Genomic DNA, 17,381 nt, shown 5'->3' on the forward strand with positions numbered 1-17,381 from the left:
ACTGAATAGTTCTATCAACATTATCACATTAAAAATAAAGAATAATTATTTTGCAATATATCTGACTGTCACAGAATGACTAGTACTATCTATGAGAAACATAGTATCTGGTAAATATATATTTCTTTATTTTATATTATACAATTATTTTGTGATTAAATGCACTATTAACCATATACAGTTAATCACAATGTAACTAGAGCAACAGGCCTTCATTTTCAGTTTTTAACAGAGATGCTGAAGAAAAGCAGTTCAGACAGTGTGTTCTATATGTATTTCACATGTGACACTGGCTTCATTTTTGTGAAGAACTTCTCATTATTTTTAAAATTTTTCGTAAGTCTGATTTTGGAAAAATTAAACTTTTATATAAAAATGAGTTATCAGTTTCCAAACAGTTCAAGACTCTTCGTTTTAAAGCCACAAATATTAAGGCTTTTAAATTATTTGTATGTCTGCTTGACCTTCCCACCACAGAGGTTTTTTTGGCCTGGAATACTCTAAATAAAACTTTGCACAACAACTTTTTGCAAAATCTTCCATCTTATGGTAACAGAGCCTCAGGAAAAACAAAACAAAACAAAATAAAAAATCAACTCAACTGAAAGGAACAACAGGAAATTGAAGAACACAGAGATTACACTCAGCTAAAGAAAGGCATAGTATATTTTAGCCCAAACCATTTCACTGAAGGTCTGGCAGTTACTGCTAACACCACCAGGGACAGAAGAAAAATGTTTTAGCTAGATATTTGCACTTACTATGGATGCAGATGTATCACCTGAAGCAGTGACACTCAAAAATAATGCAGATGGCTCTGAGCCATTAATACAATTCAGTCATTGTCAGCAGGACTAATTACCCCAGGCAAAGCACCGTGCTAGCATGGCCGTGTAATTTCTATTAATCAAATCAGTTCAGTTACCCCTACAGAACAGCACATTGTGCTACACAGACATATGCTATATTATTTTAGAGGACATTAGGTCTTGCACAAGGCAGTAAATTGTACTGCATCTAAATCCCTAAGCAAAAGTACCATGAAAGCAACTTCTCCCTCCAGATTGATGTGTGTTGATTCTTATGAGAAACTGCGCACAGCAATATTAATATCAACAAATCTGTCTGCTCTGTGTACTAGCAGTGAAAGACCTCACTGACATGACAGTAACCAAGTCCTTCCTCACTTTAATTGCAGTTTGATTCAACACAAGATCTGGCTTGGCAATCATACACTCTAAATTTTTGCTTGGAATAGAAAAAAAAAATTAAGTTCATCGCTGAATATTATATGGGAAGAAGGCAGCAGTGAAAGATAGCTACCATAGCATCTATGGCTGGTGTTCAGACAGCTTACCATTGCAAATTTAGTAATACTTGGGTACAGATACATAATGCATATTTGATGCTACTTCAAAAACTGCAGCCGTTAAAATGAAATAGTCTTTATACAACAATATTTAACCTGAAGGACAAATATTACAGTCAACCAATCTGCAACCACTTCAGAATAAGTGTCTGTTTTAGTCAGATTATTTACACTGTTTTAATACCTAATTAATATGGCAGACTGTGGAAACAATAGGTACAGATAATTCCAACTTGCAATAGATATGGATAAGATAATCGCTATAAAACAAACAAGTATGAACAGTTACTACTAAAATGAGTTATTTAAGTTTTCAACAAATTAGAACTGTTGTTTCCTGAATACTGACTAGTAGTGCTTAGTACTTTGATAAACACAAAACAACATTCATCATCTTTCCCAAATATTAACTGTGGCCAGCAGGTCGAGGGAGGTGATTCTGCCCCTCTCCTCTGCTCTGGTGAGACCCCACCTGCAGTACTGCGTCCAGCTCTGGGGTCCTCAGCACAGGAAGGACATGGACCTGTTGTTGGAGCGGGTCCAAAGGAGGGCCACAAAAATGATCAGAGGGATGGAGCACCTCTCATGAGGAAAGGCTGAGAGAGCTGGGGTTGTTCAGCCTGGAGAAGAGAAGGCTCCAGGGAGACCTTATTGTGGCCTTTCAATACTTAAAGGGGGCTTAGAAAGATGAGGACAGACTTTTTAGTAAGGCCTGTTGTGACAGGACAAGCGGTAATGGTTTTAAACTAAAAGAGCGTAGATTTAGATTAGATACAAGGAAGAATTTTTTTACAATGAGGGTGGTGAAACACTGGAACGGGTTTTCCCAGAGAGGTGGTAGATGCCCCATCCCTGGAAACATCCAAGGTCAGGCTGGATGGGGCTCTGAGCAACCTGATCTAGTTGAAGATGTCCCTGCTCATTGCAGGGGGTTGGACTAGATGACCTTTAAAGGTCCCTTCCAACCCAAACTATTCTATGATTCTATGATTAAAAACTTACAGGAGTAAATTAACATCTTAAAAACAGTTGGGTCACTGAGAAATGGATAGCTTACCTTCTTTCCTGGCAAAGGAAAAAAGATCAGATACACAACATTTATATTCACATAGTCAGTACCACCTTCCTTCTGTTCACTGCATTCTCCTAGAGAATACTGACATAACAGTTTTAGAGGGTCAGTTTTTGCAGCACTCCAGTAACATGATGGACTGTGTGAAATTAACTTGAATGTCAGTCACATAGTGAGTAACCAGAAGAGAAGTAATTGTGTCAGAGGGGTGAGCTGAAGGTCTTTGAGGAGATTTATCTACTATTTCATCTGAAGGAGTGATAAGAAGAGGCTGAACTAAAGTGATGGCATGAATTTTCCAGTCACACTGTCCTAATATTTCAGGAGGTATCTGGGCACAGTGCCCAACAAAGCAACCTGTAGGAAGCAAATTTTACATCAAGCAGTCCAATTAAAAAACAAAACAAAACAAACAAACAAAAACCAAAACACAAAACTAAACCAAAACAAAAACACCCAAACTTCCCTATAATACATTTTCTGTTATTGAGGGGTGGGGATGGGGAGCATCTCTGAGAGAAACAAAGGACTGGTAGCAGGTCAGCTTACTCAGTCCTCCTGCTTCAAGGCAAAACCAGCTGTATCTAAACTATTCCTGATACATGCTTTGTCTAAACTGCTTTTTAAAAAGCTTCAAATACTGACTTCACAGCTCCCCTGAAATTACCATTACTGGCAGAAACCTTTCCTAACATTTTAGATAAAAATTTTCTTTGCTTCATTTCAGGCCCATTACTTACTGTTTTGATCACAGTGGATATGGAGAGCCATTTACTCCCTTCCTATTTGAAAAACTTTTATTTATCTGAAGAATGTTACTCTGCCTCTCAGACCCCTCTTCTCCAAACCAAAGAGCCACACACTTTCAGTTCCTCCGCCTGCTGCCCATCCTCGAGACCTTCAGCCATCATTACTGCTGTACTTAGGGCTTTCTCCAATTAACCTACACCTTCCTTGAATGAGGTTCCTCAAAAGGGACTTGATACTCCAGCTGAAGCATGAACAAAAGGTTTGTTTCAAGTGCACACAGCACCCTTCCTTATAAAGATCAGTACAAATTTCATTGCCAACAATGTCATGCTGCTACAAAACAAATGAACAAGTAGCTTGCACTCAATTTATGAGGAACCATCACGCCTCTCTGCAGAACTGTTATCCATACAGTCATTTCTCCTATTCCTGCTGTTAACGACAACTATTTATTGCTAGGACTTTTCACTTTTCTGGAAGAGAAATTAAATCAGTTCACCTAAGACATTATCTCCAATTTGCTAAGTATATTCTTCATTCTAATCCTGTTTCCCAACATACTTGCCATTCTTCTCTGCTTGATTATTACCTGTAAATTTAATAAGGATATACCATATTACATCACTCAACTCAATGAAAACACGAGCCAGCTGCAAAACGCATTTCAACAAAACCCCACTTGATATATTGCTGGGCAGCAGTGAACAACGGATGATGCCTTTTGGGGCACCGTTTTCTCAAAACTTCTGCATTCATTGCCTAACATTTTCATGGATTATATTGCTGATCTTGCCAATGTGACAAGGTGTCAAGAGCCCTATTTAAATCAAACTACAAGACAGTCATTGACCTCTCTAGTTCTAAGATCTGTTATGCTGCCAACAAAGAAAATGTGGTTGGTTAAACAGGATTGATTCCTGATAAATCTATGTGGCCTACTATTTAATAGCAATTTTATATTTTAGACTCCTACAAATAGTTTATTTGTTCTAGAGTTTCTTTGATTAAGGAAGTCAAGTTAGTTTGAGTTGTCTAAATAAAATAGGAGCCAGTGAGTTCTATTTTCAATAAAGCAAGCCCTCACGTCTTCTGGAATCTCATCTCTCTCCCCAGGAGTTCCCAAAGATAACCACTAAGAACAATGAGATTACTCTGAAAAGCAGTTGAGATACATTAGGATGAATATATATATATGGGGTTTTGGTTTTTTTTTACTAGACAAGCACACTGAAACAGAGAAACCTCAACACTGGACAAGACAAGGTCCCACCAATGCAATCCCCATTAAGGCAGGCAGACAAGATCATTTTCCTCCTCCCATTTCCTCTAATTTTTATTCTAACAGAATTATCAGCTATATCCAGGCTTTTTCTCGTTTAAATGATATGATGACACATCTTGTTTACCTCAGAAAGGCGCTAAGTCCGATTTTTTTCTAGCCTCCACAAGAGAATTTTTCAGGCCTAAGACCACTGTCACCTTTGTGCAGATGTCACTAGTTCCGAAGTGCACTTTAGAAGACAGGGCTACCACTACCTACATTATGCCAGCTACAAAGAGGCCTTCCAGGCATAGCCAAAGAACTCCTTTCAAATTATATTTCTCCCAGTATCATGCATATCCTAACTAATTTCAGTTTTCTCCATCCAAGCTACACTTCTCTACAAGTATCATCCAAATTGAGCTTTATTTGTTTGAATTTCCCTTAAGTCTTCTATTGTCATGTTAAGCCTAACTAACTGCCATGTGTAAGCTTTGCTCCTTCTTTATAAAGAGCATGATACATATGTAGGGTTTTCTCCATTTTAGCTAGACTTCCATAACTGACAATATTTTGCCTTTTCTCTAGAATTATTTAGCTTTAAAGTAAGGTCATAGTCCTATCCTCTCCCATCCTCTCTTCTCATAAGTTACAAGGAAGGCAGTATCTTCCTGGAGCAACTTCTATATTGAAGACACCCACAGCCATATTTCAACAGACTCCTTCTCCTTCATTTTATGGCTGCACAGCTTAGTCACAGACTAACTCTGAGCTTACAAAAGAGCAAAATTAGGGCTGCCGTGAGAGCCTGCCTACAAGTATCATATGCTCACAAGGTCATTCAAGCAAATAAATTCACTTGCTGTGAAATAAATTATAATACAGCCATACATACAGACTAGGAGTTTATTATAATTAAAAGAAGTCTAGGCATTTATATGAATAATGATGACATCAGTTATAGGTATTTAACAAGCAAAAGACAGAAATCCTTTGTAGTCCAGAGCTGGCTCTGTAACTGATAGGTGGAACTAACCACCTGTCCACAGTCAAGCTAGCCATTCGCTGCACAACTAAGATTTTTTTCCTCTTCATCTCATAAGTTACTGGCCACTGTTACTGACAGTAATTTCTGCATACCCACACAGAAGACAGCAGATTTTTTAATACCTGCAGAATTTCTTCTGTGAAAGGGAACTGTATTTAGTGTACCATTTTCTTGTCACATTCTATTGTTTAAACTTGATTAGGAATGTTTCTTTTCCACTTTATAAAATATTTGTATTAAAATGTCACCAAGAAGCTTAGTCAGGGCATGTAATTCACTGCATTAGGCACTGCGTGACATCTGAATATGCCACTTGCTTTACCTATCCATACACTGAATTGAACTGTATAATACGAAGAATCGTCACTAGAGAAGCAGCTCATAGCGTGTTCAATGGCTCATCACAGCTCTGTTTCTACTTTGCTGGAGAACCCAAAGAAGTGTGTTGGGAGGTGGAGGAGTTGCAGAAGAAAGTTTGGGAGTTTTATATATACGCACACACACACACATACGTATTAACCACATTTAATTTCTAAAAATTACATAGGGAATTCAGTTTTTCTTCCTACTGTGCCAAAATGGGAAGTTAATTTCAAAGAATGTGAAAATCCAACGCAGAGGAATTTTAGATCTATTTTAGTTTTAAGTAGAGATCCCAGTGCAAATATTAACAAATGCTTTCAGAGTAAAGTTCCTAACATCATCCACTGAATCTGGAGATCTGCAGACTACTAGCAACTTAACAAAGTGTCCAATAAAAAAACCCTTCTCAGTGAAAGCTATTGTTTCTTGTAGTTCCTCTAATTGACCCATATTTCTGTCTAATTCCAAGATCTTTTACTTTTATCATATCTTTTCCCATCACTGCAAAATAAACTTCAAGACACATCTAAGTAAAAGCTGTAAGTGAACTAACAGAGATTTACTGAGGAAGTATATGTTGAATACATATACCTAAACAGGTACACACGTTTGTGTCCCCCAAACATACACACAGAGTGTAACAGTACATAAAAAAAAAATGGCCAGTTATCCCAAGATTCCATCCAAAATAACCTATAAGCAATAAAAGGTATATTATACCATAGAAAGTGCAAAGTTTTCATGTTAATATCACAGTGCTGCTGATTTCAACAAAGAAGAAATTATATTGCACCACACATACAACAGAAAGGTAACAAACAACGGGAATAATTTTTCCCTGAACAAGAGCCAAAAGGGATATTCGGAAATATCTGGCTAAAAACACAAATGACTATTAATCTTGGCCATGATCCCCGATTCAAAGGCAAGCCTCCATGACGCAGAGCTCCCTATCCAATATCAGGCTTTCACACTACTCAAGCCTACCACCTATTTACTACCATCAGATGTCGTAGTACTTCCCAAGCCCTCCCAAAGCTTTCATATCTCAACACCGAATAACCAGTGCCCAGTGTCTGTTCCCCATGCTTCCCACCCTTCCGACGCCACAGAGCACGACATCACATTTCCCATCTTTCTGAAGCACAGCATTTCCACAACCTCACCCCCAGTCGCCCCAGCCTCACTGCTCTCCTGCTCCACACCTCCACCCCGCAGAGCTCCCACACATCCCAATGCTTTCCAAGGCCAGAAGCACAGCACGGTGCTTCCCCAGCCATACCCCAAAATCCAGCCTCCCTGCAACACACATCTTCCCACTGACTCCCACTGCGGTACCCTGAAACGCGTTGACTCCAGCCACTGCGCACTTTCCTCCCCTCTGGAGAGAGCTACCCCATACCCAGTAAGCCACCACCTCACCACACAGGACAGACACCTCCAGCCCACCGCACCGGCCACTCCTCCGTGGGGTGCTCCCATCCACGCAGGTGCTGGGCGTCATGGCCAGCTGGGAGGCAGCAAGAATTCAGACCAGCCAAGGTGGGCAGCAGAGGATAACAAAGAGCAGAGAGCCAAAAGATGAGGGAGGGATGCAGATGGAGAGGGAAGAGAGAAGAAGAGATACCAGGAAAAGAGAGGGAGAGAGAAATGGCAGTAGACAAGGGATTTTACCTGGCTATAAACCATCCAGAATTAAAGATTAATTAAGAATTAAATTAAGAACCACAAGCCTTGGCTCCCCCCCTATGGACTGTAGGATGAAACTCAAAAGGGCTTCCTAAGGGGACGTGTTTCCCTTCATCTTTAACAATAATAATTGGTCAGACTTTCCTAAGCTTCAGCAAAAGACCAACTATTTGAAAACAAGAAACTCAAAAGATTGTGACACTTCAACAGAATAAAGTGGAAGCTCTTTTTTAAAATGGTGAAAGAAAAAAAAAAGAGAGGAAGGAGAGCAATAAAAGGCATTTTCTTTAAAAGAAAAAAATCCTAAAAACTACACAAGATAAACTTCTCAGATTTTACCATTAAATTGTACTAATTATTTGAATAGGATCTAGCATTCAGATTAATCCCACAAGACTTGTAATTCAGTAGTAGTTGAAAGACAGTATTACTTATATTACAGTATATATCCTGAAGATGTGAGGGGAGACCAAAATGGAAAGAAAATAAAAGATTAGAAAAAATAAAAAATTAGAAAAAATATTCTACCTTAGAATGCCACAATTGCTTAAGTGCTTCAGTCAAACGGATATACTAAATAAATACAAAAACTTTCCATTTGCAACACAGCATCTGCTAATTATAAGACTAAGTCATTGTCTAATAATTTTTTGATTACAGAGTATAAAAAGAGCAGTAGTGACAAATATGCACAATAAACCTCAGGATGATTCTGAATGTTTGATAGTGCAGCCCTCCCACAACCTATTTTTGGAAGCTGAAATCTGAATACCATTAAACCAAAGGAGAAACAGCTGGCAAGATACCATATACAACACCAACGACTGATCTCCAAGACTAATGGGATGTTCCTCACTGCATCCTGCAGCACTGAGTGGAAGTACCCAAGCTAGCTCAAGTACAGAAAACAATCTAGCAAGGTAACATGAGCTTCATGAGAACTATTTCATCATTCTTCCTAGAAGCCAATAAAAATGGGGTAAATTAGCGACTACCGCCGCAGAATGCTTCCAGTATCTGAATTAGATTAGGTATCTGTATATCATATCACATACGGCTTTCATAAAGGTCGCAGGGCCAATAATTTTATTTTAGGATGTAAACTGTAATTCAAACTATGCCTTATTGTAGTGCAACTTCTTCCAAAAGCTACATAGTTATCTCCTGCCTCTGAAGGCATTTTATACAAACACAAACCAACAGAGAAATTAATTGCTTCACAAAAAAAATGTTGCCCAAAAGAACACAAGTTACTATCATAGAATGTTCATGTTATTAAATACCTTTATCTACAGAAGTCATATGAAAAAATTGAAGGTCCTAAGGAGTTCTGTCCATACCATTTCTCAGTTCAAATCAGGAAGTAGAAAGCAAGAACCATAGTAAAACGTTTTGGGGGTTTCTTTGTTTTTTAAGTCAAACACTAGTGCGAGTCATATGAGTGCAAGCTAACAATGCCTCTGAAAGTAACTAAGGAGGACTCACCAAGTTCATTGAGACTCTGGGCAGCTTTTGTTATCTCTCTGCTTCCTCCTTGCAGTTGTCCTTGAAGTCTCTTACTGAGATATAAGATGCGTATTATCCTCCGCAGCAAGTCACAGGCAGCCTGCAGAGAAATTGTAGCATTAGGGAATATTATCAGTACATTATGGTCACATAATATCAGGCCTCAAATATGGAAATATTTTAACCAAAAAAGGAAACATGAATGTGAATAAAACCAAGGAACTTTAGAACGCTGAAATCCCTTTTTTCAGGACTTTTTACCATGATGTTATGCAGTATAGACCAATACTTTCAAAAGCTGGTAATTACATTCACAGGGCTACTGAGATAATGCTGTCATTACTATTAAAAAAAAAGGAAACTCAGAGCCCTGTGACAGAGACATGTTCTATTTCTAACTAGAAGTGAGCTTTATTTTATATTGTGTATCTCTCCTCAATATTCCTTCCCTCTGTAACCTTTAGTAAAATTAAGAAGTTGGCCTTGCCAATCAAATATTGATCCAAAATAAGCAAAACGGCAGCACTTACTTCAGAGGACAATAAAACTTAAAGGCTGAATTGTTATTACAGATACTGACTCTTATGGTAGGAATATATGTAAAAACTCGTTTTCAGCAAAACTTTCACAAGACCTGTCACCTTCATTCAGCCAACTGTTAGTTCACATTCTTTCATAGGTTTATTAAAATACACGGCATTCTTGGCTGAAAATTAAGAAGACGGATGCATATGAAAATCTTCAGGAAACACTTGTGTATGTTTTCATTAGCACCCATTTAGGAAAAAAGGCATTGCTGACACCCGAATCAAACATAATAGTTCCATAATTTTTCACTCAACTAAGACCTTGAAACAGGTTTTCTCCTTCTACACAGTAAATAATAGAGACAGAGAAACAGTAGGAGTTACATCAAGTGTAGAGTTCCTCTAGGGCTGGATTGGGTCAGTAGGGCTAGGAGGTACATGCTACAGGAGAAGCAACGTTCTGGAGTGGGTAACATCTAAATTAGAATTCAGAAATGCAATTCAGGAGAAGGTAAAAAAGTATGTGGATTTCAGTACAGTCACAGGTACAGTGCAACATCTGCAATCAGATTAACAAGAGAGGTAAATGAGAAATTTGGAATAAGACAGTTGTTCTGAGGTATTTTCCCCGGTACCAAAGACAAAGCCTCCTGAAATATTTACCTTACGGATATCAAAATTAAATTAAAATTACTTTAAAAAATATTTAGTATCTGACAGACTTTGAACCCCTTTTTCAGACTCAAGTTAATGTCTTGAAAACTAATGTTAAAGTATGCATATGAAAACATACACAAGTGAGTCATTTCAACCAATATTCAGTGGACTGCACAAGTTGTCAGTCACTTCCTTATGCCAGCACAAACTAATCTAAATGCATATATTTATAGTTTAATTTTATTAAACATCTAGACAGAACAAAAAGGAAAAATTAGAAAAAGCCCCACCGAGGCAAACCACCAAAAGCACAATTACTCTCGCTGCTTTTGGCTCTGTATCACATAGTCTGAAGTGCAAGTTTCCTAAGCATTCTAAGACAACTTAACCACATGATTTCTATTACCATCAGTGAGAACCAAGTGGGGCTTATCCTACTTTGAGAGATTAATGTATTAGTTTTTATTAATTCATTTCTTTAATTAGAAAAATCTTGATCCACATATCACTTTCCTATCTGTGAACTAAATTTCTGCAAGATGAATCAAAAATAGCTTTTTATATAGTGCACTGTGCTTTGCCAAATAAGAGGGCATAGTATTACTACTTTGCTTTCAAATTTAATTACTCTCTAATCTAATTGGGTACCTCTAGCTAATGTTTTTCCCTAGGAACTCAACTTCAGTTATCTTCTGACCATCTTTTACTTTACATGCCAAAAGATTATTTCTTTTTCATTTGATTGTTGCTCATTATCTCCTATCCCAAGAAACAACCTTTTAAAAGGACAATCAAACTGAACAAGAGATGGGAAAAGTTACATCTAGATACAAGAAAAGTTTTAACTTCTGGCCCTGTGAATTAGAAGGAGAAGAAAAATCCAAAAACACTGAAGATGCACTCTTAACTTCACAACGATTGCTACCGCATTGTGCTCTTGACAGAGATTCTGTTTCACCCAAGTATCTCCATTTACATGAGTTGTTCAACTTAATAAAACTCCCAGTTACTGTAAAAGAATGCAACATATGAGGACCGTGTAATAGAAATAAAAAATTTTATCTACTAGTGGAGTTGTTCACAGACGCTAGATCCTCTAACTTGACTACCTGCATAACAGAAGTTTGAATTAATTCAGGAAGCATTCCCTTCCTGAGTTGATACAGTATGCTTTTCTAAAGGAGATGCTTTCATCCAAGAAGGAATGAATTCCACTGTTCAAGCAAGAATTAATTTCGAAAAGGCCAGTGCCCTGAGTTAGTCCCAGTGGTTTTAGAAAAATTAAAAATAAAACCTGATTTTTCTGGAGATTACATGTTAATTATCTCCTGAAATTTAAAGCAACATATCAACACTAACAGATATTATTGCTATGATTCGAGCAATCAAATAGCCTTACTTTTAAACTCAAATTAATTTTAAGAACTTATTGAAAGAAGACTTAATTATAAAGAGAGGATCACTTGAAAACATGCCAGTGGGTAGCTCATATATGCAATTGCATATATCTGCTAGATAATAATGTAATTGGATGTATACATAACAGAAGCCTGAAGAAAGCTGACAGTCATCTTCAGACTATCTTCAGACTACATTTACCATTTAATTATGGTAGCACCTGGATGAAATCCGCTACTGGTGAATATTTTAAAGAGAGAATAACTTTAAAATACAGATTTTTTTTTTTAAAGGTTTTAAAAATTTGGCTCTTATTAGGATTTTTAAACACTGAGATATCTGAAATTAAGAGAACAGGTAGAAACACTTTGTTAAACAGAGTGGCACAGGAAATAACCCTCTGAAAGACAAACTCTGTCTACATATTTCAGCTATTAACTATTCCCATTTAGCTTGTGATCTACTATGGAAAGACTCAGAAGAGGACAGTACGATTTAAAGTAGGAAGTAAGCTTTGTGAGTCTGCTGCTCCCTTGGGATGCCATGAAGCCCTAAGAGCAGAGCAAGATATAATATACACAAGCACACAGCAGAGATTTAGAATTCAGGACTAGATTTGAAGTTTGACAATGAATTTGCAGGGAGAATGTTTATGAAAAAGCCAGACTATATTAAAAACAATTAAGGATGGCAAAATCCAGCTTTATGCAAGCCAAATATTCCTTCAGTTTGTGAGCAGTCCCACAGCAATCAATGGAGAAGCACTAAAATAATACCATCATGAGTACAAGAGGCCCTTAAACACCACACAGTTCAGCAAAAAATACCTGCCAACCCTACAGATTTTGACAGAGAGCAACATCTTTTATCGGTCATCTACCTTTTTCTACTTATTCTACCAACTGTACAGCAACTGATAAAATTAGCACGTTTGAAAGTGTCCCATGCCACGAGTCTTGCATTTGGGAGCAATTTCATGTCAAAAGCCCTGCCACCGCCAGGAAGTGAATTGTTTGCTGTGCTGTTGCCCTTCCTTCCTGAACAAACACGGCAGCCAAAGAGACACAACAGCAGCACCTCTTGGGGAGGCAGGAGGGTTGAGATTTCTAAGGCCTATTGACTCAACTCTCCATAAGTCCAGCTTCATTTCATAATTCAGGCGTCCTGACCCTCAACTCCTCCCAGCAGCATAGTGCATCATAGAGCACTCACTATGCATCTGCCAATACAAGAAGGGACAGCAATCTCCTGCCGAGGATGGACTCTCACTGGCAGAGAAGCTGAATCATCGTTCCTCTTTCTACAGTGAGGTAAGTAAGTGGATTTGGATGCTAACAAGGGTAGCCTAGCAGGCTTTCCTTACCCTGCACCTCTTTTTTCTGACTTACAGCCAAGAAAAGCCAGATATTACAAATTCCCTGGCACAGGCTGAGTAATGCTGACCCTGGATGCATGCTGCTTTCACACCACAGGAAAATCCATGTAACCCTGCTACAGCAAAGAGGAAGCAGAGAACACCCAAGCAACATTTCCTAGAGTTCAGCGACTCATTCTTCTCAGACATCCTTCTGCAGTTTGACTTTGCGTAAGATCAGGGCAGAAATGATCTTCATCTTTAGCCCCAAATTCCCACAACCCTTTCCACAGCTGCAACATACATCAGAGAACAAAAAAAATCTGCACCTAACCTGCCATATGGAAGTCACAGAAGTTTTGCCCAGTGGCATAAACGGTAACAAGAGCTGGAGTTGAAAAGAACAGGAGAAGCAGCTGGACAAACTGGCTGAACGGTGTGAAGAGCTTCCTGCTGAACTTCACTGCTACTGAAAGTAATGTGGAAAATACTAGAAGTTCAGCCGAGAGACTAGCGCAGCTGCTTCACCAGCCCCCAGACTAGAAACTGTATGACAGTCTGCAGCTTCATCTACTCTGCTGCACAACAGCAGTCACCCGCAGATGGCAATCTACTTGAGTGTATATCCACTGCTATCCTCTAAGAGATCTGCATTCTCTGATAGACTCCACTTATATTCAAAAGACAGGAGCAACTATGTACCTGGGCTTATAAAACTCCAGAACCACAACTGGCTCCGTAAGTTCCATCTTGACTATTTTGAAAGAATAAATTCCCAAACTCTTTACTAAGCTGCAGTCAAGCATACGTTAACTTAGAAGAGAAAAGCATCTTCTACATAATGGCACCATAACATTAAATACCAAAATTACACAAACAGTAATGAGAATTTAATTAATTTGTACTCAGATAATCCTTCCCTCTTCCCTCCATCTCTACAAAAACCCACTTAGCCAGTGCAAAGGTCCATTTCGTACTTCGCAACACGAAACACTTCTCAGTAGGTCATGAACAGATATACAAATACTGATTTTCATTGAGAAATATTGACAACGAACTACAGGCTACTCGAGTATGAAAATCCCACCCATGTCTGACAATTAGGAAATAATACACGTTCAAAAAAAAATTTTTTAAATACATTTTTAATACAACTTACTTGAAGTTTTGCTAGCTGAGCTGTGCGAGACACTATTTTGTTGTAGGGGTCAACAATTTTGACTCTAATTCTAAAAATAAGAAGAGAAATTTATTTATAGCAGTATTAATAAATAACATGATAGAACAATTAAGAATTTCTACTTTCTAATCACATAACAAATGTCATACCTATCAACAGTACTCTGTAGAGCACCAATTCTAGTCTGCATCATTTGGAGGACACCTGCAAAATAAAGCATATTTTTTACATGGAACACTTGCCAATTATAGAAAGAACTATTCTTCAAATCATACTAACTACTGCAAAGTACTTTAGCATAAAAAAGAAACAGTTTCCCCCTTTACAACAAAGCATTCGAACAGATTGAAATTAATAAAACACAGCATATTTGGAAACAAACTGAGCAGGTAACAGGTCACTTACTGAATGCTATGGAAAATATTTTGGTAGAGAACACAAACCTACAGAAGAAATATCACTCTGAAATTCATCATATCTTACATTTCAAATAATATTTAGAGCATGTTGCTTTCTAAGAGAATGATAATCAGGACTGCTGTTCAAAGGCATATAACCTGCTACAAACACCTGAACATGACATACAAAAATGGCACAACCTATTTAACGCTATTTATTTAACATAGTGACTAGACAGTTCAGAGAAAACAACAGACAAAGAGGACTGATAAGATAACCAATTCTATTTCAAGGTTTTCTTCCTGTGCATAAGCATCCTTAGCAAAAAGTAAGGTATCAATGTCATTGTTAGGTCATCTAATTTAGATTACAAACAGAGCAAACTATTCTAATCATGTTTGTTCCAGATTAGTTTGGCCAAGCAGCACAAAGAAAGCCCACAAGCATGCTTGTTCTTTTCTTGTTAAATTGCAAACAAAGTAGTCAAGGGTAGCAGTCATTTTTGCAATATGGAATCAGCCTGCTGAGAGTTTAATTAAGTTATGCAAACCCAGGCCTATGAAATTATTTTTGTTCCAGTTATTGTTAGCATTCTCAAGCATACTACATCTTTGTAAAGCCCTGTTTACAAGCATGTCATCATTAAATTGGATAAAACTGCAATATGAGACAGTAAGGTGGAAAATAAACATACTACTGCTAATAGTTGTATTCAGCTTGTCCTATACTGGGACTATAACTCACTTATTTTGTATAAATATGCCAACTCCCATCTTCTCCATATTTCAGAATTATTAACTTGGCTTAGTGACAGACTCAAGAGTTCTCGGACTCTGACATTCATACATGGAATGGTAGGCATGTAATTCTCACACGTCAGAGGATGAAGATATGAGATACAGTGAAAAGTTGGCAAAATAGGCTGAATTTTCTCCTCTACATTGCAATAATGGGGGAGGGCCAGTAGCATGACACTGCTGCATCTATGACTGTGACATTGCTATAAAGCATACAGCAGCCCTCTTGCCAGAAGGCAGAATTAGGATGGGTGAAGAGGCAATCTACCCTCTCCATCTGCTGTGTAAGATACGGGATAATACTATTTAGCCTATCTTGAGCTAACAGGTAGCTCAAGATATCTCTTGTACCATTAAAAAAGTGCACAGACCTAAAAAAGAAAGGAGTCAACAAGGTGGGTATATCAATTTGAAACGTTTAATGAGATTCACTTTCACACATCTAAATGACTGTGCATGCTATGAATTAGTTCCATAATCTTCAGTCGCTAATTTTCTTGATAAACACACCGAGAGCTATGTGTTTCTAACTTCATAATTAAAATTTCTATTGACATTCATCTTTTCTTTTTCTTATGAATCTTGACTCAGTGTTTCTTCTACAGTGACCATATATCACATGCAGCACAAGCAGGGAAGAGGTAAGAAAGTTTTGCAAAACTTAAAACATCATCTTTGTGTGCACAGACTTTTGATTTTCCTGGCAACTGCAGGCTGAAGTTTCTACTGATGTCTCCAGTATCAAGTACTTTTCAGGATTAGAACCTCTGCATGCTTCTCCTTCCCCCGCACACAGAAAAGGCCTCTTAAAGAGCATAACCCTAAGTAAATGGAGAAATTTCAATACATTTGAGGTGAATTAGATATTTACTTTGGGTTATTAGCTGTAAAACACGCATTATTTACCATGCTTGCCTTACAGAAATGTTTTATACCTGAATAGTTGTTTTGAAGTGCTTCATTCTTTCCTCAGAGCAATTTTAGGAAGGAATGCCTTCAGAAACAACCATGATTTCAGAAAACACAATTCTACTGAGCACAACTTGCTGAAGATCATGACTGGGAGGTATTTATCAATCACAAGATGAACTACAGATTCCTATCTACTTCTCATTTGGAGGATGAACACTGGTTCCAGTCTTCCTATACTTAATTTTCCAACTCTTTAAAAAGCTACTCAGAAGCTACCATTGCTAGATTAAATAGGCATTTCTTTATTTTTATAGCTATATGCAAGTGCTAACAATCAAATACTGTATCCGACATGTTCCAAGGACTAAGAAGACAGTATAACTGTCAGTAACCAGAAACTCTCTGGTTATGCCAAAGCCTGGAAGCAGAAGGAGGAACAAAGATAAATTATTTAGCAAGTTACAGAATGGAAGGGGAAAAGGGGATATGCTTGGATCCCATAGTATAGGCAAATTAGCATGTTATAGAGGTAAATATCTTTCTGTGCAAAAAAAAAAACCCAAAACCATATGAAGTTCCCAGCAAGTGACAAAGAGCAGAATGGCAGGTCTGATGAGCTCATGGCACAAGAACAATATACTGCAACCATTCTTCTATACAGATTCAATGGTTCCTAAGGCCTTTGAAAGTCAGCAGTTTATGTTAAAATCCAGATCCCAAACAGTGGAATAACACAAAGGTATGTATTTAACTTAGTAGCCCCTCACTAGGAAAAAAATACCTCAATGCAGTTAAGATTACACGTTAAAGCCTCTTTGGTTAAGATTTGCAAACTAAACAACACATGCATATGCAACATGCATAAACTTGGTACTTACGGCAACAGATACCAGCTAATGTTGCAAGAACATTATTTAGAAAAATATATTAAAAGGTCAAAAAGACTCGATTGCTAAAGTTGCTCAGAACTGATTATCAAAATATGTTTTCCTGTGAAGTAGTTAACTCCACAAAACTATCAGCCAAATCTTCTCCCTGGAGCTCCATCTACTGACATCAAAAAAAAAAAGCTGCCACGTTATTCCTCAGAAGTAAGATC

General features: G+C 37.8%; 1 protein-coding gene across 1 annotated transcript in view; it reads right to left on the bottom strand.

The window, feature by feature from the left end:
* Positions 1-17,381, bottom strand: part of COG5 (component of oligomeric golgi complex 5) — a 191,103-nt gene that overhangs the window by 171,472 nt on the left and 2,250 nt on the right. The window contains exons 4-6 of the mRNA XM_087765709.1: positions 14,324-14,378; positions 14,154-14,223; positions 9,038-9,158 (exon numbers count right to left, since the gene is read on the bottom strand). Coding sequence (XP_087621835.1) covers positions 9,038-9,158; positions 14,154-14,223; positions 14,324-14,378 — 246 coding nt within the window. The remainder of the gene's footprint in view (positions 1-9,037; positions 9,159-14,153; positions 14,224-14,323; positions 14,379-17,381) is intronic.

This window comes from Nipponia nippon, unplaced genomic scaffold (assembly GCF_047370975.1).
Source record: "Nipponia nippon isolate SJK-2023a ecotype South Korea unplaced genomic scaffold, ASM4737097v1 scaffold_3, whole genome shotgun sequence".
Taxonomy (NCBI): domain Eukaryota; kingdom Metazoa; phylum Chordata; class Aves; order Pelecaniformes; family Threskiornithidae; genus Nipponia; species Nipponia nippon.